The sequence below is a fragment of the Pholcus phalangioides genome, unplaced genomic scaffold (assembly GCF_987345545.1).
Source record: "Pholcus phalangioides strain wild (caught in Gottingen) unplaced genomic scaffold, Ppha-v1.0 ptg000008l_1, whole genome shotgun sequence".
Taxonomy (NCBI): domain Eukaryota; kingdom Metazoa; phylum Arthropoda; class Arachnida; order Araneae; family Pholcidae; genus Pholcus; species Pholcus phalangioides.
Window position 1 is genome coordinate 54191944 of NW_028301601.1, and position 21346 is coordinate 54213289.

Sequence of the window (21346 nt, forward strand, 5' to 3'; positions counted from 1 at the left end):
GTGCATAGTTTTGTGCCAATTTACAACATTGTATTATTTATGATCTTATGATACTTGTTAACATGTGAACTTGTTCACTCGGGTAACATACTTCAAAAAGTAGTTAGTTTTATTATCAATAAAGTATTAGAAATTTACACATCCATGGTCATTTCAACAGGCTGCTCTCCTGCTCTAGGAACAGCGCTATGCAACTCTTTCCGAATTTCTGGAGTGACCTGATAATGCTTGTGAACTGTTAGTAAATTCAAAAGTGCATCTTTCTGCTCACTGGAGATATCATTTTTGTACAGCTGAGCAAATGTCAACAACGATTGATGCCACAGTAGTGGTAACTCCCTTCTATCCAATGCAAACCTGAAAAAAGAAACATAAGCAGTGGTTAATTAAAAAAAAAAAAAAATCTAATTATTGTTATGTTTTAAGAATAAGGTGGTCTGAGAACAGCGTCTGAGAGAAGTCAGCTAGCACTTGTGCCTTGAAGTTGAGGAAACTGCACAAAATTAAGTTCAGCAAAACTTGGATCGTAACTAAGTTATTTAGAGCGCCAAATCAATTTAATTATTATTATGATCTACATCTCATTCATCATAAGGATCATTACTGGCGTGATCCCTATAGTAAGCATTTAGACAAAGCATGACACTACCGTAATTTTCTGTGTAAAATTAGCAGATGCAAATTTTGCTACTATGAGGGGGAAAAAATGTTCATATTATAACATACTTGCCAATTCCCAGACTCTAAGAATCTGTAGTTTGTTGCATGACCAAACATTTTACTGCCAAAGAAACAACGTAAACAAATAAAAGGGAAAAATAAAGGGATTTTTTTGGGTGACCATACAACCCAATTTCTAGAACATTATTAGCAATAATTGGAAACTTTGCTTAGTTTTCGTATCATACACAGTCTGTTCAGTGGAAAAGGTGACTGATTTTATTTTCGTGTAACTACTAGCATCATCTGTGGGAAAATAATTTGGTTAAGAACATACATTTGGACTATCTTTCGTAAAAGTTTCACAGTTGAATGAACTAGCACTGCTAGTTCATTTATATTCACGTGACAATTGACAGTAACTTCTGAGTCTCAGTTGGAAAAAGAACAATGGAGCAACGTGCCAACGTTAAATTTTGTTTAAAATTAGGGAAAAGTGCCACAGAAACTTTAAAAATGAATCAGTTGTTTATGGCAATGAAGCAATGAGTCGAAAGAACATTTTTAAGTGATATGCAAGATTTTGTGATGGTAGAGAGAGTACTGAAGATGATCCACGGAAAGGACCCATCATTGACAGTTCGAACTGAAGAAAATGTTCAAAAAGTGGCAGAAATTGTTCAAAATGACTGTTGTGCGTCTATCAGGCTGATTGAGGAGCTCTTAGGAATTCCTAAATCCACTGTTCATCTGATTTTAATAGAAAATTTGGGCAAATGGAAGGTCTGTTATCGCTTTGTATTGCACACACACTGATAGACAATCAAAAAGATTGCAGAGTACAGCACAGCAGAGATTTGCAAAGAGCTGCTAATACGGAACCAGACATCATGTGAAGCATTGTAACAGGTAATAAGACATGGTGTTTTCAATATGAGCCACTTACAAAGGGCCAGAACTCAGAATGGAAGGGTCCAGGATCTCCAAAACTGGAAAAAGTGTGCTTGCAGAAGAGCAGAATACAAGCGCTACTCAGTTTTTTTTTTATTTTAAAGGGCTTTCTATCCACAAGGAATTTTTACCAGAAGGGCAAACTGTGAATGGTGACTATTAAGTAGGTGTTTTAAATAGTTTATGGGCCAGAATTGTTTGAGTTTGACACGAATATCGAGAACAAGGGACATGGTCGTTGTTCATAACAATGCACCGGCCCACAAATGCAATATTGTGTGTACTTTCTTGGCCAAAAAAAAAAGATTGTTGTTCAATCACCCAATGTATTCACCTGAGTTAGCTCCATGCGACTTCTGGCTATTTTCAAAACTAAAATTGGCAATGAAAGGAATTCGGGATGTCTAAAATCATGTCGAAACGATTTTAGACATCCACAAGGTTACGACTGTGATTCTCGAGGCAATCCCAAAGAATGAGTTTCAGAAGTTCTTCAAAAAATTTTACAACTGCTTCCAGTGCTGTATTTACTAACAAACATTTACAAAATTTATAAACTATGACTTAAAATAAATTGTATAACAAAAAGAAAAAACTGAAAAAGATATCTTTTGAAATATGAATGCAATTATCATGTGATATCAAGTCACATGAAAGAGGAGAAAAAAAAAGCACCATGTAAAACCGAAGAATTCTGAAGAAACACTAATACAAAAATGTCAAAATTACCTCAAGAAGTGCGCAACAACAGCATCGATAGCTAAGAATGGCAAAGCATATTTCTTTTCCAATAATATCCTGAGGAAAATGCTGTTAGCACCACTGTAGTCCATGTCTGCTATTTTCATGATTGCGGCGCTAGCATGAAGCACAGGTACCGAACATTTCGCAAGAACGCTGCCGATGATTGTAGCCTCTCGTAAAGTGCAATCGCCAGACTTGAAGAAAAAAAGACATCTCAATGAATAATGGAACATAGCTTTGAACGTACATTCATACGCAAAGAAACAAAATAGATTACAAAAAAAAAAAAAGAAAGAACAATTTGTAGCTTACTTGACATAGAGGCAAGATGATGCCTTTAAAGAATGCTCCTGGCTTGAAAAGTGCTTTCTTCAGAGCCTAAGAAAATAACACACAAATACATTTTCAAACTGAATATATCTACATATGCAATAAATGACAAAAAAATACTAGGAATTATCTTGTGCATATCACATATGATACAATTTGTTTTGATATTTCAGTGAAGCTGTAATCATAATCATGTCCAGTAATTTGACATAGTTTAGAGATACAGTAGAGTCTCAAAACTTCAAGGTTTCGAATAATCCACCACACTGGAATTTTTCAATTTTTTTTTTTCAAAACCTGTTTTTAGCAAAGGACGAGTTTAGTTTCATTTTCCCCATGGACAGTAATTAGAAAGAGGTCTCAATACTTTGACTAGGGGTCTACATTCCAGAATTTTCCCACAGGTCCCTCTATAGTTTATAGTGTGGAAAAATTAACATTTATATTGTGCCCTCCAGGCTTGGAACCCTAGTGAGCTGCCTTTATGTAGAAACCATGGGTCTTATACAGAGTCCATAAGTAGTTGTGTAATGAATTAAGGGCAAAACAAGTAGGGGAGTACCTCCCCTATCCAACATAAAAAGTTGTTTTTTACCACTTTTGAATAATTAGTTTAATAGTTTTAGATAATAGTTTTTATTAATCCAAGATGGTCACGGTCACTGGTCACCTCGGATTATCAAGACTCTACTGTACAATGTTTGTAAATGCCACTGTTATTAAAAAAAAAATTAATTTTATTTGAAGTTTTCTGTTGGCTACTAATTTTTTAGAGTATAATAAATAATTTCCATTATATTTCCATATCCACAAGTTTCATTTGATAGCTGTGTGCCTGAGAATTTTCTTTCTTTTTAAAAAAAAAATTTCAAATTTCACCCCTTCTCTAATTATTATTTTTATCATCTTTTTCAAATTACCAACACATCAGAGCAGCATTTCTCAACCTGTGGTCCGCAACGATGGCATAGGTGATCTGCAGGCAGACCTGATAACTGAATTCTGACAATGAAAATTACTGAATTGATATTATTCATACAGGGGGTTCAAATAAAAATTATAGGCACCTTCATACTTGGATTTGCCACACTTTATCGTGGAAAACATAGGAAACAGTGATCCTGGGGTGAGGGGATATCATTAATTGTAGACAATATTAAATGCAATTAATGACAAACTTGCTATGCTGCTACAATTGCTAAAAGGTGTGAAATAAAGGGCTAATACAAATGGCTACAAACAAAAATGTATTTCGCTTAAAAAAAAAATCAATAGACCCGGTGATCATATCTTATTGAGAAAAATACCGAACTTTTTGGCAGTTATAATCAAAAGTGTTGCCATAAATTGGCAAAAATCACTGTTTGCTCTTCAAATGGTGAAAATAGCAACGAATCTGTGTGTGACTAATATGTGAGATGAATACAAATATTTATATAGCCACAATTATTATAATATAATTTATAAGTTATGAAAATGTTGTTTATTGATGGTTTTATTAAATATTACAAATAAGCATTGTTAAAAAATGGGACAAATGCATAAAAAAAAGTCAGAGCAACCAAAATACAGGAATGTCCTATAATACAAGTTGCAAGTGGTCCGTCAAATTGGCTCACACATTTTACTGGTCCTCGGGTTCAGAAAGGTTGAGAAACGTTGCGTCAGAGGTTCCATTGGAATGGCAACATAGTTATTTGCATGGTTTTATGGTAATTAATAATAATTGTTATAAAACAAAATTTAAGACTCCAAAGATGACACAAGAAAAGCAGGTTATTATGGTTACACAGTTGGATTTGGTTAATGCAGAGGGAAGAGAAGTTTGGATTCTGCTCGTATTAGTGATTACTTTGAAAAATCTGTAAATGCAGTTAAAATAATGACTAAAATGGATTTATATAAGTAACATCAAAGTGAATAAACACAATGTTTACCAATTGCATATATTTGCTGTAAACTGTTCAGAAAAATTGGAGGGGTGATATTACTCATCAAGACAAACAATAATTACAATAAAACCTATGGTCGCAATCTAACTCGAAGAGTGTCACAAAAGTGTAAAGTAAATTGTTTATGTTGAAGTCTCCACAGCAAAAAAAGAAAAGAAGAGAAGAAAAAAAAAGACAACCGAATTATAAATTACACAATTCCGTGAAGATCAGCAAAAAACTCAAAGGTAATGCTCAGAGTAACATACACGGGTGTCATCAAGCAGTTCACATCGGCGAATGAAAGAGTGGCGCATCCTCTCATACTCCCGGAATCATATTCATATTGTCTGCTTCAACAAGGGTTGAGATCTTCAGCAGAGTCTACAGTTGTCTCATACACCAATGCTTTCATGTGCCCTGCAAGAAGAAGTCCAGTGAGCATAGAGGCAGCTGCACAGGCCCACCACGTCAATAAGTCGATCAGCTAGGACTGTCGATGCTGCTTCTTCTCACTCAAAATTTGCATAAAGTGAATGATAGATGGTTATGTTCTGGAGAATTGCTGCTCCGGTAGAGCAGAAATGACGTAAGAAGTGAGTACTTGTGCTTGTTGGGCATGTTTCTAAGTTTCACTTTTCTGACACCTTGAGTGGATTGCAATCATAGGTTCCATTGAAAATATTGTTCGTCTTGAAGGGTGCTACGATCCCCTCCCAACACCCTCTGTGCATTACACACATTCAAAAATATATACACCAATAAAATTCCCATTTTACATTGAAACTAATCTGTCGTGTTTTTGAAAAAAAAAAGAAAAGAAATCAGATTTTGGATTGGTGGACATAACGACGGATACAGGGAAGGAGCAGTCGCCCGTTTTTCAGAGAAAAAATTTTATTATTGGCATAAACGTTGAAATTTGACTCTGGTCAGAGCAAGGTTCAACAGTATATTACCTGGTAAGATTAAAACACAGAAATACCATATTCTATGTAATTAACGACATTAGGGGAAAAAAAAGTAACATCTGAAACCTGGTTTATGGTATATGTGCCATAAATTATTAAAGGATTATGTACATACAATATATTGTATCACTTGCAAAAAAAAAAAAGTTGGTTCTTTTTTTAATTATATATGCACAAAATTTTGTAATAAAGAGTATGTTGCAAGATAGCTTTGGTTTTCACCATGATTCTGTAGTGCAGTGCGAAACCCCGCTATAACAGTACTGAATCCCTCTACAATGACATTTTCTCAAGTTTTTTTTTGGAAATGACAATTACTTTCGATATACTGATAAGGGGCCATTCAAGTATTACGTAAGCAGATTTTTTAGCCATTTTTGACCCCCCCATCCCTGTCAGCAAAATTTCATCAGCAGCTAAGAATATTTCATATCTTCAAAAAGGGGTGGTTGATGACGTAAGCAACCTTCAAACCCCCCTCCCCCAGTGTCATCAAAAGTCAGCAAATCCGAAACCCCCCCCCTCGATGCTGACGTAATGACCCCTAATCTCTCTACAACAATATTTTCTCTTGGTCCACAGAGCATCATTATATAAATTTTATGCTAACACATTTTCAAAAAAAAAAAAAAAAAAACCCTTGCATATGAAATGAATTTTAATATGATAAAGGCTAAAACACAAACATCAAAATATATGCATAAACAAATTAGGTACACAACCAGGAATGAATTCAATGTTACATGTCTTACCTGATAAAGATGGAAATTTAGCATTTTTGATTCATCAATATCATCTCGTAGGCGTGGCAGCAAAATCATGTTGTAGAACCTGTTGAGAGGAGTGGGAGGGAGGATATATTAGAAACCAAAGTGGTTGTGTGGGTTTGCCATAATTAATGTCATCGAGGAGAACATCTTAATAACGTTTACTTAAAATTTTTCCACTTATGCAATCACAGTGTAATTCATGTTTCAAAGATAAACTATATCAGTGTTTCCTAACGTTTTTTGATTGACCTCTCGTAATAAATGTCAATTCCCTGCAGCCTGTACCTGTGAAATCCACATGGCTTCCACAGAAGACCAGGGAAAGAGGGCTGACAGGGTCCCATCTGAATATTACAATTTTTTTATTTTTATATATTACACGGTTCCTATCAGAACATGCTTGACGATTTTCTTGAACAAAACTTCTAAGTAAAGAAATATAATTCAAAACCTTAACTTTCCAAATGTTTTAGCATTAGTTTATTCTTTTACAGAAATTTTCCTTGACTTTTATCAAATATTTACATATTTCTCTGACGTTTACCAATTATTTTGCATTTCCCCCAGACTTTTCAGGTCCCTGGGACCCCTTCCTGTAAACTCAATACAGAGGAATCAATGCAGAAGATTCGTGTATAAACTGATCTCTTTACTCCAAGATTAACAGAACCACAACAAATTGAAAACCCTAATATAAGCTGAAAAAAAATCATCATTTTTTTTGTTCTATTTAGTCTAGTTTCATATCATTTTCAGTTCCATCCATCAAGTTACTGATACAACACTTTTTGAAGGATTCAATGATTTCTGTGGAAACAGAGGTTCACGATTGTGAATCCACTACTTTACCACACCCAACTCCGGTCATATATTGCCATACGGCAATTTCCAGCCAGTGGAGTTGGGTGGGAATGAAGGCTCCATCCATTGGTGGTCGCCCTAGGCTCAGTAGGTAAAGAACTTGATTCTGATGTTCTATGCCCGGATTAAAACCCATGGACCTTGATGGTAACCTTCATAGTGGAAGACAAGCATCTTACCACTGCGCCACTTGGGCACCTTGTGAACCCACTGGCACACTAGGCTAATGTCAGGGTTTCATTAACACATTACTTTTTGTTGTTTCTTTACCTTCAGAACTCATTCGTTTGTTCGAAAATTCCTTAATAATCTTTAAAAAGCTTGTTGATGCTCACATTCAAAAGCTGTAAAATTAATGTTTGTCCACAGAGTATCAAAGCAATGTTTTTGACTTTTTTGCTTCGGCTTTAACATCATTGGTTCTGTGGTGTTCAAACATACCTACAAAAATCACTCTACTGATTAGAGAAGCCATCTAAAGTAGTCCAATGAAGTTGCAGATCTTCAAGCTAGCTGTGTGGAGGACATGTAGCTATAGGATTTGGTAAAGTGTGAGGGTTGATATTTTCTCCCCAAAAACTGGCTCGTCTATAAGCCAACCTCCCCCCCCCTTTAAATTGAGGAACAAATTTTTCAACAAGAAAACTGTGCTCATACATATACAGTGATTATTATGGACTTTACATTCAACTAAAACCAGAATGTCACCAGACAATGATCATCCTAAAAGCAAATGCTCTTGGTAAAAGCTACACAACCGATTGTTTTATGCAACCTGTGTTGTGTTTTATGCAGAATGTATGATACCTATAATCTATGTGTCAGAGGCACAGACGTGAATTGAATAAAAAATTGGAAAGGGGGGGGGGGGGTCTGAAAGCTGCCAGTCGTCCTGTACATATAGGAACCAAGCTTGTACGCAGGAGGGTGCATTGCATTTTACATTATATATTCATTACTTATTGGGAGGGCTTAGTCACCCCTCACAACAAAATTTATTGGGGGGGGGGGGGTCTCGAATAGTCTCAGCCCCACGTTCTGGCATCAATGAACTGTGTTAAATTTTACTTAACATTGTGATATACTGTACATTGCAAATATTTTAGGTATGAGCAACATTGCAAGTAGTTCAATAAAAATGAACTACCCCGTAGAACTGCTTTGAAGCACTTGCAGGCTATGGGATGAAAAACACTGAAATATGATGCATTCGAAAAAATGTGTATTTAACCATGACAACTTTCTGCACAACATTGATATGTAGAAGAATTATACAAAAAAAATAAAAAATAAAGTAAACAACAAAAATAATATTTTATACTTCGAACTTCAATGTTAAAAAGTAAAACGACAATATCCAAAAACATCTCTCTCAAGCCTATAATTTTTTAACTAAAAAATTTTCATTAAAAAAAGTGAGATATAGCGTTACTACTTTTTGACATTAGATTCTATAACGGCACAAGATTTGTAATGTATGAGAAACACGCAATACCTCTGTGCCATTTTTTCTTTCAGGTTAGATGCAAATACTCTTGTTGCTTGATACATCGCAGCAGCTGTCCATTTGTCAGGTTCCGTGATGTACAAAATCTCCTCCCACTTTGATAACATGGGCAAAGTTTTGAAAGCTTTGGGAAGTTTTCCACTTCTGTACCTGGATAGAACTTGGCCAACACCCCGATACAATGGTCTTATTTTTTCTAGACGTTCATCAACTATGCTTCCAGCATCTGTTGAATAAGAAACAAACATCAACCCTATGTTGATCTTTTTTTTTTAAATCTTCGTAAAACTTGCTGTGAACTCCAATCAATTTAAAAATTATTCTTATGATTTTTAAACTGCCATTGATTTTCAAAATAAAAGTTTTTACCTGAAAATTGGGTGAGTATTTCCGTTTCTTTTTCGGTGAGCTTGTCTTTGATAATGTCTGCTAATGTTGCTCTTTCTGATGGATCTGAGCTCATGAACATCTCCAGAGCTTTAGCATCGTCTTCACCAACTTGCTGAAATTCCAAACAACATAAGCTTTATAGTTATAATGCATCTATTCCAATCAATTGTTAATCAAGATTAAATACTCCAGTTGAGTTAATAAAATTGATTAGGATGATTTAACCTTTTAACTGTATAATAGTCAAAACTGTGTAAATAGCTGGAAAATATGATTTTAGCTTAAGAAAATTTTTTTTTTTTCACATTTTAGAACAGTATGCAAATGAGTCATCAAAACACAATGACAAGATCGGACACTTTGTCACTGGTTTTGTGTTGATAAGACAAAACTGTACCGTTTCTTGTCTTTTTACAAGATATATGGTCATCTCATTTACATACAAGTTTGTTTCAGATATTTTTACCAATCAGTTATTGTTGTCAAGATCCTCAATGTGATCACATTAAGCATCAGATTAATTCACTTGGTTATTTTAAGTACTGTATTAGAAAATATTCACTAACGTAAAAACTAAAACATAGATGTCAATTGCTATACTCACTATCTGCTTCTCAAACTCATCAATGTCGAATTCTTCAGCGTCTTCATCATCATCATCATCATCCGAGCTATTTGGATCTCCCAGTATTGCACCCCGAGATAACTGTTTCTTGCTTCTCCTTTATGGAGGAAAACAACATAAAAAGAAATAATCGGGAAAAAGAAATTACAAAAGGGTTATTTTTCCTGTATTCAAAGCAACACATATGGGTGATTTTCACAAAATTGGCCTAAAAATTGCATCTCCAGCAGTTTACATTAAATATATTTCTGATAGAGCCCCCCCCCCCCCTTTCTATTTATAATCCAGCTTCTGAAAAGTTACCACTCTGTTTTTAGTTTTTTCACCAATAGATTTTTTTTAAAAATTTGGTTGAACAAATGTTTTGTTCAAAATTTGTTGAGGAAATGTCCTTCTCCTGGATGTCTCTAGCCTATTGTTGAAATTTTAAAATAACTTTCTATCTCAAAACAAAAATACTTTTTTTTTCTCAATAATGTATATTTTCAGGAAAAGTATACTTTCATATTTCATCTTTTTTAGAAATTTTAATATTTTTATCAATAGTTCATAGCATTGTAATTATAGAATTGTAAATTAATTCTCACATTGGGTTTATTCAGGAAAAAAGCGGCGAGTGTTTTTATTAAATATCCTACTCCTGGCTATTTTTTTGTGAGAAATATATAATTTAAAATTATTTTCACTTTTACCAAGTGTTTCAGTTCAGACCTCTATTATTTCTGAAAAGCACATGTTTTCAACATGCTTAGTTTTTGATCAGTATTACAAAACATGTAAAAATGTCATTTTCCCTGGCATTAAGTAACCAGAAAATTTGATCACGAGTTAACAGGGAAAAATGTTGAAAAAAAAAAAAAAAATCTGTTTTCTGGTTGCAACATCAACCTGCAGTAATGTTTCATATAGACTTTGCTTTGACAGTGCCTCTTGTACTCTAGCAAAATAGAGACAAATTAGAAATCTGTTGTTCCCATAAAATTGACGAAAAAAGGAGCGAGAAATACAAATAAAAAAAAAGAAATTAAAATGCAATTGAGAAAAAATTATTCAGAGTATCAGTGCTTGTCGAAGTTGAAAATAAAATACCAAAATATATTGCGAGTGTGAAGCATATCAAGTGCTGAAACAGGCAAAATTGCTCGTTGTATCTGCCTATCTCTTAATATGTGGTTAAATTTAAATTAATGTTTTTTATCATGAATTTTTAACAAACCTCATTGCTGATTGCATTTCATTCATTAGCATGTAAAGAAGTGTCCCTAAGAATTTTTTTGGATTTTTTGGTTGAAACTTTTAATTTTTTTTTCTTCATTTTTTGGTCCTATTTCGCGAGAATAACCTATATTCAAGATGGTTTTGAAGAGGTTCTAAACTTTGCTAATGAATATATGAATGAAGTGACTATGCTGATATTTCTTATTTTTTTGTAATGTGTTCTACATCCTGTTATTAGATTGAATATAACAAACCCTCAAATATAGTGTAATAAAAGTTTTATCACTTGAAGTTCGTTACAATGGGATTCTACTCAGTTGTGATCCCTCCAAAAAAAGCAGAATGTTTTGCACTGTTCTACAACGAACTCTCAGCTGACTGATGTTAGCGGTAATAGGCAACTTAGCTCCCTTTTGGCATCATATTTGAAAGATAATATGATGCCTTATCTGTCTAGGTATCTATAAGGACGTTTTTGGTCCTCATATCTATTTGAAGACAATTGGTGATTTCCTGTTTTTTTTGTGGAACATGGTTTGTTCTGCGATTGTAAGGACGGTGGGGGGGGGGGATTTTTTTACTTTTCCAAAGCACGAAAATTCAGGTTGTTTCTCTACAAAGATATAAAAAAATTGTAAGCTCTGGTTTACAATCGGAAGCTTTTAACAAAGCTATAAAATGTACAGGTTCCCCAGCAAAATCTGCATGATCATTTCCATGACCCCAAAAGGATGTATGTGATATCAGTTTTGACCAAGCGCTGATCCGAGGCTGACTGCCCTGCCCCAAAGAGCTAGAAATAATACAGCCACCATAAAACCATAAAATATGGAAACATAGTCATCCTAAAGAAATACAACAGCACCAGAATGTGAATATGAGTATTTATTAGATGTTAAAAACAGAAAATTAGATATTCTATTGTTCACAACTCACCCGGACGATCCAGCCATTGCCTCTTCATCTTCCAAGTCTTCTTGTTGAGCTCTGGCTTGTTTCAATATTTTTTGAGACAGCTTATCTGAAACAAACTAACAAAAAAGGAAAAAAAATCTCTTTCAATGATTTATAAAATATTTCAATGATTCATATATTACAGGAACTAAAAACTAAAAAAACAATCTTTTTAAACTGAACTTTTTTTACAGCCACACAGGTTTTGCTGATTTGAGATAAACTACTTGGATTATTTTGTCGCAATAAATGACTGAAAAACATTTTCGATTTCTGAAGGTATTTAGCATCTAAATACTAAAAAATGGATATCGTTAAAAATCCTTGATACACATCTTTGGGTAAATACGAAAAGTGTCTGGTCTACAATCAGAAATGTAATTTTAACAGGCTAAAATTGATTTTGACTAGGCCACTGGCTAAAAGGTGGTTTTGACCAGCTAAAAGTGGTCAAAACTGATCGACACCATTAAAATGGTCTTAAAATCTCAACTGATATCGTAATACCTTAACTGCTTTCTTTTATAGCAAATTTCAAATTAAGATTGGTTTTTACTTTTAACAAGCACCAGAATATGCTTTTTTTCAAAAATAGGGTTGCATTCACTCTGACCAGGTGTGATTTTAACCACGTAGAAAACCTGTTTCGACCTTCCTAGTTGATACAAGTATGATCATTTTGAGTGGTTTACTACTGAAAGACTTCAAATGGTCGAAAGAAACAGCAACCAATTTTTCCATTATTAATTTTTTAATGAGTAGTTTCTCATAAACCTGCAATAGTGTCATTTCATCCTCTTCCCACAGCAAGCAAGGCCGCAACTAGTAGAGGGCAAGGGGAGGGTCTACTGCCCCGGACACTGAGTTTCATTTTTCCGTTCAAAATTACCGGAGAGAGGCTCCTAAAATAGACTGTAGACCCTGGGTGACAGTAAATTTTTGTTTCCAGCTGCGGCTCCGACAGCAGGTTCTACAGCTACTGGCCTATTTAAATTCACTTAATTATTCAAGAATTAAGTAAAAATACTAGATATACCATCACACATACTTTTATTAATTTTAATAAAATTGAATTTAATCCTGTGGCATACACTGCTGAAATCATTAACACCCTTTCCCCTTTTCGAAAAGTTCCATATCTAATTTAATGGAGTAGGTAGGTCTTCTTCCAATTTTCAGCAGATGCAAAGATATCAGTTTTAGGATTAGCGTTACTTAGAGAAATAAATTTTATAAAATATCTGGGCTTACCAATGCTAAAATAAAAGACTTTCAAACAGGCGAGATATCTTGTCAACACTGCTTAAATGGTTAAATTATAAGAAAACAAATCAGGAATAAGACTAAACAAATAGCATATTTTGGGCAGTTTAGGCTACAAGGGTTTGTACAATATGGTAAAAAACCATATGTATATACTTTGATTTTTACCATAATTACCTTACCAACCCCGATTTGTATTGATAATTCTTGATAATTGGCCTGTTGATTCCAATTTTATTTAACTGACAGTAAAGCCTTGCTCAAATATAATTAATTAATATACATTTAAATATTCATACACTTTGAAAACTCATTGATTTAATTGAGTTATTAAGACAGTATCATGTAACTAAAACTTTGAGGAGTAGTTTCACTCCTCTTCAAAATTTTAAGGGGTATTTTTTTTTTAATAACATGGTCTTCACGTATTCCCAAGGGATCAGCACGATCCGTCCAGGGAATTTCTTAGTTAAGTAGACACCCATGCCCGAACCAGGATTTGAACTCAGACCTGCACAGTGAGAAGCTAGTTTCCTAACCACTCGACCGTCAGGCGGCAAGTTTTCTGTTTTTCAACTTTGGAGAACGAAAATAAGGGAAGTTTCCATCCAGATACAAAATCTGTTTGAAATTAAATATACAAGGGATTATTGAAAAACAATGTAGGAATTTTAGGGGGTTTCTCATTAATGAAAATAAAATTGTAGAGATTTTTCCAGGACTACAACTGGGGGGGGGGGGGGAAGCACAGGCCGGTCTGGTGCCATGAGAGCAGTAAAATTTTAGGGATTTTTCCCCTTTGAAAATATGCAACATCATGCAAGCCATCACTGATTAGCCACAAGTCACCAATCAACGCCAGCCTGTAGGGTAAAATTACCTGTCCTATTCTCAAATCAAATCATGCCAATAACAAAACATCACTATCGGGCCTGTACAGGGCATGTGGTTGAAGTAGATGCAAGCCATCTCGCCAATTTCGGATGTCGAGAGGCGGAATTGACACTGGTTGTTTGGCAAATTTTGTCTTCCCCCTACCGACAACAATGTTACGCTTGCAATACCATTTTTGTCATAAAAACTAAAGCAACAACTTTTTTTTGCTGGGTGAATTCTTTGGGAATAATTTCATTTTCATAAAAAGTAGGGATTTTTTACAATCATGGTTAAAATTCGAGAGATAGAAATGGGGGTCAGGAGTCTGGGAGATGGTGTAGAAATCTGGGAGAGTTAGCAGCCTTATCACTAAGTAACATTCCCTGATCAGAGTAAATGGCAGTTGGCAAGATTCCTAAAATTTTATAATAGCTGAAATTTTAATCAATTTTTTCTCCTCTTCACCTCGGATTTAGCACGCCTCCTAGAAAGGATAGAAACAATTTTTACAATTATTTTTGGGTCAATAAAAATGTCTTTTCGCCCCTTCCTTAGTCACTTTGAAAAAAAACCCCAAAAACCGTTTGACATCAGTATCATTGCTGTTCCTTCCTGGGACATCACTTGCAGTGGCAAACCTGTTATCAACTCAAAGATGGATGATAAGCTCCTCTTTTATCATTTAATGATTTCTTATGGTACTGTATACTCTTATTAATTCGGCACATAATAGACCAGGGTGCGCCGGATTACAGGAAGTTAATTGAAAAAGCCCATTTAAATAATATTAACTTCTGCACACAGCGGCATGTTTTCCTCTCCCATGCTCGAAGAAAATCTGCCTAACAATGCTGGATTAGCTCACCGCTGGATTATTGAGAACCCACAGCACTTTTCTTCCCTTCAAAAATTGCCGACCGGGGCAGCTGCCCTCCCCTAGTTCTGGCCCTGATCCAATTTTATGCTATTTGCTAGAGTTGTTGATGGGATGATATGAAACACAGTAATGATTCAAAACAACTATTCCAACAAAAAAATTCCGTTTGGGCATACTCAGAATGAAGACAGAGTGATACTCTGTATATATGGAATTTATTGCAAAAAGCAACTCTCCAATCTACAAGCAAATATTCGACTCACGCTTAACAGAAACAAGCAGTCAAATAGCAGTGCACCATTACTTTTAGTTCCTATAGAACAGGATTTCTCAAACTGTGCGCCACCAACCTTCGTCAGAGACGGCATGATTCTGACAGAGGTTCTTCCAGGCGATTTTTATAGTACTGCTTTGGGAAGCTGAGGGTGAAAAAGTTTGAGAACCCCAGCTATAGAATAAAATTACTAATGCATCACTGGGGGGGGGGGGGGAAAGAGGGATTGATCTGTGCGTCTACTAACACTGAAAAAAATATGTCTTTTAAGGCAAGTAACTTTTGAGAATGAAGTTCATGTAAGTTATTGTTGTAATACAGGGCTTGATAAATTGGGAAAAACCAGCCTAATTTCTTAGGAGCCAAGCATTTTTATTTCAGGAAAAGAAAACGTAGAAAAACGACATTCAGCCACCTTGTCGGACATTTTGCGAGAACAGTTGACAACTTATCGCCTCTTGGCAGGGGGTATCTATAAAAAAAACTTCCTTTCCTCCAGCTCTTGTTCTAGAAACTTGCTCTCTCTCTAATCATTCCTCTTTTTTTTTTGCCTGTGATGTACTTGATTGCGTGTTGTTTGAATGACGTCAATCTAACACTCTGGGATTACGGGCCTTTTAATGTCATTCTTAGCCTTTATTGGCTTTCAAAATATTTTTTTTGACTGACCTACAATAATTCCGCCAGATTTTTTGATATTTCTTTGCACATTTAAATGCATATAATCAGTGGTAATGTTTTGCAAAACTTTTTGAAGATGTCACCTTAGGACCCTTTTTTTTTGTTGTTGCTGACCCTAAAAATGTAGGACATGATATAAACTGAAAAAAATTTCGACAGACTGCTTTTTCTCAGCCCAATATATGAAAGACATTTTCTGGATTTTTATGCCGAGGTGAACTCAGAAAGAAAAATCACCTGGTCTCCACCAGAACATGGAACTCAGACCCTATTGCATTACGGGCAAGCATGCTGGTCCAACACTTTCTATAGCAGAAAGCCACAGCGCGAAGCCTTGACCTCACCGAAGTCGTCCATTTCACCTGTAGCCACTGCATTAAAAGCAGGCAAACGTATGCGAAATCTAAACTTTTTTGTTGCAATATATCCAATGGCTATAGGGGAAATGAACGACTTCAGTGACACCACGAGCTTCATGAGGAGGATTCCTGCTACAGGAGTTGGCTGGTCCCAGTAGAGACCAGATGACTTTTCTTACGAGTTCACCGCAGCATAAAATCTAGAAAATATGTTTCCTTGATATATTCGGCTGAGAAAAAGCTGTATTTCTATCATTCCCCTTGGGGATCTATTACCTGAAATTAAGAGAGGCAACTAATGCCGCTATATACTTCAGCATCTTGTGCCCCAGTGTGTGAAATAAGGAAGGCAGAGTAGTATATTTCCAATGGTATAGGGGATTAGCATGTTTGCCCAGAATGCAAGAGGGCATTGGTTTATGACTTGGCCAATGCCCAAGGAAAGTCATCTGGCTGAAAGACCAGATGACTTTCCTTTCTGAGTTCACCTCGGAATAAAATTTAAAAAAAGGTTTCGAATATTTTTTTTTGTCGTCCTGACTCTAGTTAAAATATAATCTCTAGAAAAGTTTTAAAGCCAATATTAACATTTTAGTCATCATGGCGACCTGGAGCTCATGATTTGTCAAGCCTTACTGTAATATGAATTATCTAGAAAAAGTTTAAAAATGAAGTCACATTTACTTCCCAAATGACACGCAACTAATAATAATACCATACAAACAAAAGTTTTATTTCGTGGGGGGGGGGGGAAGCAATCAACCCTCATGGAGGGATACACAGACTTCCGTCACACACAGCTACATCTCATGTTTTTCTCTCGACTTTTATCCCAGTTAACAAGAATCCTCCATTGCCAGACATGGAATATTCAGGATGCGTTCGCTCCGGCAACACCTGATATTTCCTCAGCCACGTTTCGCTCATGTTCAGAAGAATCACATCTCCCCTCGATTTCAACAGTGAATAACACTCGACAAGCGGCTGCTGATATGGACAAAATATCGCGAACGGACGAGAAAACGACAAGTAATCTAGAAGCTTGGCAATGCGTGACGGATGGTGCTTGATCGCGACGAGTAACCCATCCATATCCTTCTTAGACAGGATATTCCTCACCTTCGATAGATTCTCAAGTCTCTGTTGTACCCTTGTGTTACTTCTTTCTGCCACCTCATCATGATCAACACAGTTTTCATCTATTGATGAATCACAGCTCGAGACATGAGGAATACTATCCTTGATACCTTCCAATTCTAATTTGTCCAAACTTACACTGTACAACACAGATTTCAACTGGTCCCGGGGAATATTGAGAGCGTCCACGGCCTGCCTGTAGATGGACGTTGGCGATACAGACATACACACTTGTAGAGCGACGCCGTCGTCACCCAATCGTTCCAGCACAGCTGCTGTGAGAAGCCCAAGGACCGAATCAACGACAATATACTTCCCACTGGACATCACGTTACAGAAAGTCAGCATCTGGGCCAGCGAGTCAATCCTCAAGTTGCAGATTTTTTGAGGCGAATACGCATAGAATGTCTCGACGAGATTCCTGGTGTTGGGTTTGAGAATCTGCATCACTTCCACGTATTTCAACTGTTTCTTCTTCAGATACTTCTCCTGTGAATACACGGACTTATCCTTGAAGGAGCTGCTGTTCTCGACGATTATCTTGATGATCTCCTCGCCCGGGACACCATCGGCTTTGAACGTCTCGATGTCATCAGTCGTCAGCTTCTGCGAGTTGCCGGCGTTCTCGAGGCAGCGGTTGTCTTTGACCTGGACAGGTTTGGTCAACGAGATGTCGCATCCCACCGGAGCCTCCTCCCGGATGATGAGCGAGCCGTCCCGCTTCACGTCGAAAAACGAGCCATACTGGTGACCTATGACGCTACCTAAATTAAACTTGCGTTTACCCAAGAAAAGCGGCCTCTCGCGGCGGACCTGGAACAAGCGCTGGATGCTGTCCATCTTACCGATCACGTAATCACCTTCATTGATCATGACTCGGGAGAAATTTCGGTTCAGACGATCACGAAAATATTGAAGTCACCCAGAACACGTGTTAGCGTGTCCCGGAGCGCCAAAACAAAATGGATGACACCACAAACTAACTTACCTCTTCGTCCTCTTCATCCTTGTTCCTGTCCCTCGTCCGGGTCGTTGACTTTGCGAATTGATTGTCCAAGATTTGTTTTTCTAGAGGATCGTTGCGACTTATAGCCGATAATTTTGCTTTTTTAATTTTTCCCATGCCTTTTTATTAATTTTTAAGCAAGTGGAATATTTAAAACATGAGGCTCAAGTTTATATACCGCGGAGAATTCCTTGAACCAGCAAAGGATGAATAAATCTTTTCCTTAATAGCTGAACCTAAAAGAAATAGTCGATTTATTTTGTGATGACAAATTTCGAAATAAAGACTCAAAAAATCATCTTAAAATTTAAAGTTTTTTTTTTGTCAACATCAAAATTTGTAACTTTATTTCAAAAATTTACGTAGCGTTTCCGTGACCATATATCCCGACTTTTCCTATCAAAAAAAAAAAAAAAAAGAAAATGCCGTTTATTTTAATAAAGCTTACTAGAATTCTCTTTCATTAATGCTGGAATTATTTCTTTTATCGATTTTGGAATAATTTCTTTCATTAATTCTGAATTTATTTCTTTCATTAATTCTGGATTTATTTCTTTCATTAATTCTGGATTTATTTCTTTCATTAATTCTGGATTTCTTTCTTTCATTAATTCTGGATTTCTTTCTTTCATTAATTCTGGATTTATTTCTTTCATTAATTCTGGATTTATTTCTTTCATTAATTCTGGATTTATTTCTTTCATTAATTATAGAATGATCTCTCATTAATTCTGGAATTTTCTTTTATTAATGCTGGAATTTCTTTCACTAATTATAGAGTTATTCCTTTCATTAATTCTGGATTTATTTATTTGATTAATTATAAGATGATCTCTTTCATTAATTCTGGAATTTTCTTTTTATTAATGCTGGAATTACTTCTTTCACTAATTATAGAATAATTCTTTTCCTTAATTCTGGATTTATTTCTTTTATTAATTATAGAATGATCTCTCTTTTTAATTCTGGAATAATTCTGAATTTATATTTCTTTTCTTGTATTAACTCTGTTTCATCTTTCATTGACTCTGAAATTATTTTTAATTAATTCTGTAATTTTCTTTTATTAATGATGGAATTTCTTTCACTAATTATGGAGTTATTCCTTTCATTAATTCTGGATTTGTTTATTTCATTAATTATATAATTATCTCTTTCATTAATTCAGGAAATATCAATTCTGGAATTATTTCTTTCATCAATTCCCTGAATAATAATTGCAAATCTGAGAAAAAAATAAATAGTCCCTTCCTTCCTTCCTCATTTTCCTTTGAAATTCTTCTGAATCATCCTGTATTTTAGAAGATAGTTATGATCAAGGCTAGAACTAAGGGGTGTGGGGGGAGCAGAAGAGGCAATAGCCCAAGGGGGAAGCAGATTTTAGAAGAAGAAAATTTTTTTTTTTAGAATAATCTAACTTTACAGTGGATTAGGCAGCAAAATTAAATTTGCCTCCCTATCCCAAAAAAATTATCTTGACTCCTAGTTAAAGCTCTAATCACACAATACACTACAGGTGCTGGACTAATTTATCGCACAACATATTCGAGGGGATGCAAAAATTTCGACCAGGCACATGCAGGGTAAGACATAGTGAGTGCGTGTCCATCCCCAATGTAATCAAAAATTGAAAATATTTTTGTAAATTAAAAATTGAAAGAAAATACCTTTATGCACTACCTTAATCAATTTCTAATAATTTAAAATTCTTTCTGAAGGTAACTAAATTCTTTACAAAAGATTCCTGGTGCTCCCCTCCAAAGGTCAATTGCATACGTTCCTGCCTCACATGATTTATATTTTTCCATTGGGGACGATGCAGATGTTCCTACACACATTGAATCAATTGCACTGTAGACAGTTCCACTGAGTTACTATGTATTGAAAGTTTGTTATAATGCCCATTCTCAAATGCAACTTGAATAAGATACAATCAGAGCCACCCCATGCATGGCTATATTTACGGAGCAGATTAACATGTGAAACTCTTGTGTTCATCTTTCACAATCTAATTATGTACCTTATTCCGACATTTCCAGCTGCCTCTGCATGGCTATAGGAGACATACTAATCTTCTCTGTATCTTCCTAATTTTAATATATGTACTAGCCAAAGCGCAGTAGCTGCCAAGTCCAGTGGCAAAGTTCTGGCATGCATTCATTCATGCATGGATCCCATTCAAGAATTTACAATACATAGGTCTCTACTCTTAAGATATGTTGGAGTTACCACATGAGTGTTAATCTTGTGATGCATCATGCCAGTTACAACATGTGGCATATTAATGAGATCCCAAATTATATTGAAGACTTTCATTAGTTCTCAAACTTCATTTATATTATGAAATAATTTCTTCCATTAATTGTGAATTTCATTTCTTGTAAATTTCTTTTAAATCCTGTAAATTTTATTTTTGCAATTTTCTAATTTTTATATATATATGTAGGAGTTTTTTTAATGCATTCAACATAAACTGTATATTTTGTCATTATGTGAATTTTTTTTGGATGGCAACCTTTCCTTTTCAAAATACAGGGCGTCCATATAATTAAAAGACTCCTATTTAAATGTAGCCTACAGGCAAAACCAGTCATCAGAAAAGTATGAAATTTTGTGGAGGACTTCATGGAGTGAGGGAATTTGTTTCAGGGGGAAAAAATTAGTTGCACACGTGTCACCACCAGAGGGCGTTTCACTTTGAATACCTGTCAAAACATGGAAATTTATGTCATGTCACACAGCAGCTGTTATAAAACCTAGAAACATTCGTGGAGATTGTGTTTCCCAATGTGTTTGCTGCTCACAATGACGATAAGTTTACGAGATATTGGTTTCTTGGTCAAATTGGTTTACTAAAATAGCACTTGCGCAGTAACTGCTCTACGGAAATATCGGACTTGGAAGAGGATGTGAAAAGGTCCAATGAATGTTAAAAACCTTCGGAGTATGATAACAAAGTTT

General features: G+C 35.4%; 2 protein-coding genes across 2 annotated transcripts; both read right to left on the minus strand.

The window, feature by feature from the left end:
• Positions 1-88: 88 nt before the first annotated feature.
• On the minus strand, positions 89-18576 carry bys (Bystin). Its single transcript, XM_089234945.1, has 9 exons — positions 18368-18576; positions 11895-11989; positions 9720-9837; positions 9095-9227; positions 8714-8951; positions 6340-6418; positions 2668-2733; positions 2341-2549; positions 89-357 (listed from the first exon to the last, which is right to left on the minus strand). The coding sequence occupies exons 1-9, from the start codon at positions 18500-18502 to the stop codon at positions 135-137; spliced, it is 1296 nt and encodes a 431-aa protein (XP_089091071.1). The 5' UTR covers positions 18503-18576; the 3' UTR covers positions 89-134.
• Trmt6 (tRNA methyltransferase 6 non-catalytic subunit) lies at positions 16955-18357 on the minus strand. Its single transcript, XM_089234946.1, has one exon. The coding sequence runs from the start codon at positions 18250-18252 to the stop codon at positions 17050-17052; it is 1203 nt and encodes a 400-aa protein (XP_089091072.1). The 5' UTR covers positions 18253-18357; the 3' UTR covers positions 16955-17049.
• Positions 18577-21346: the final 2770 nt, after the last annotated feature.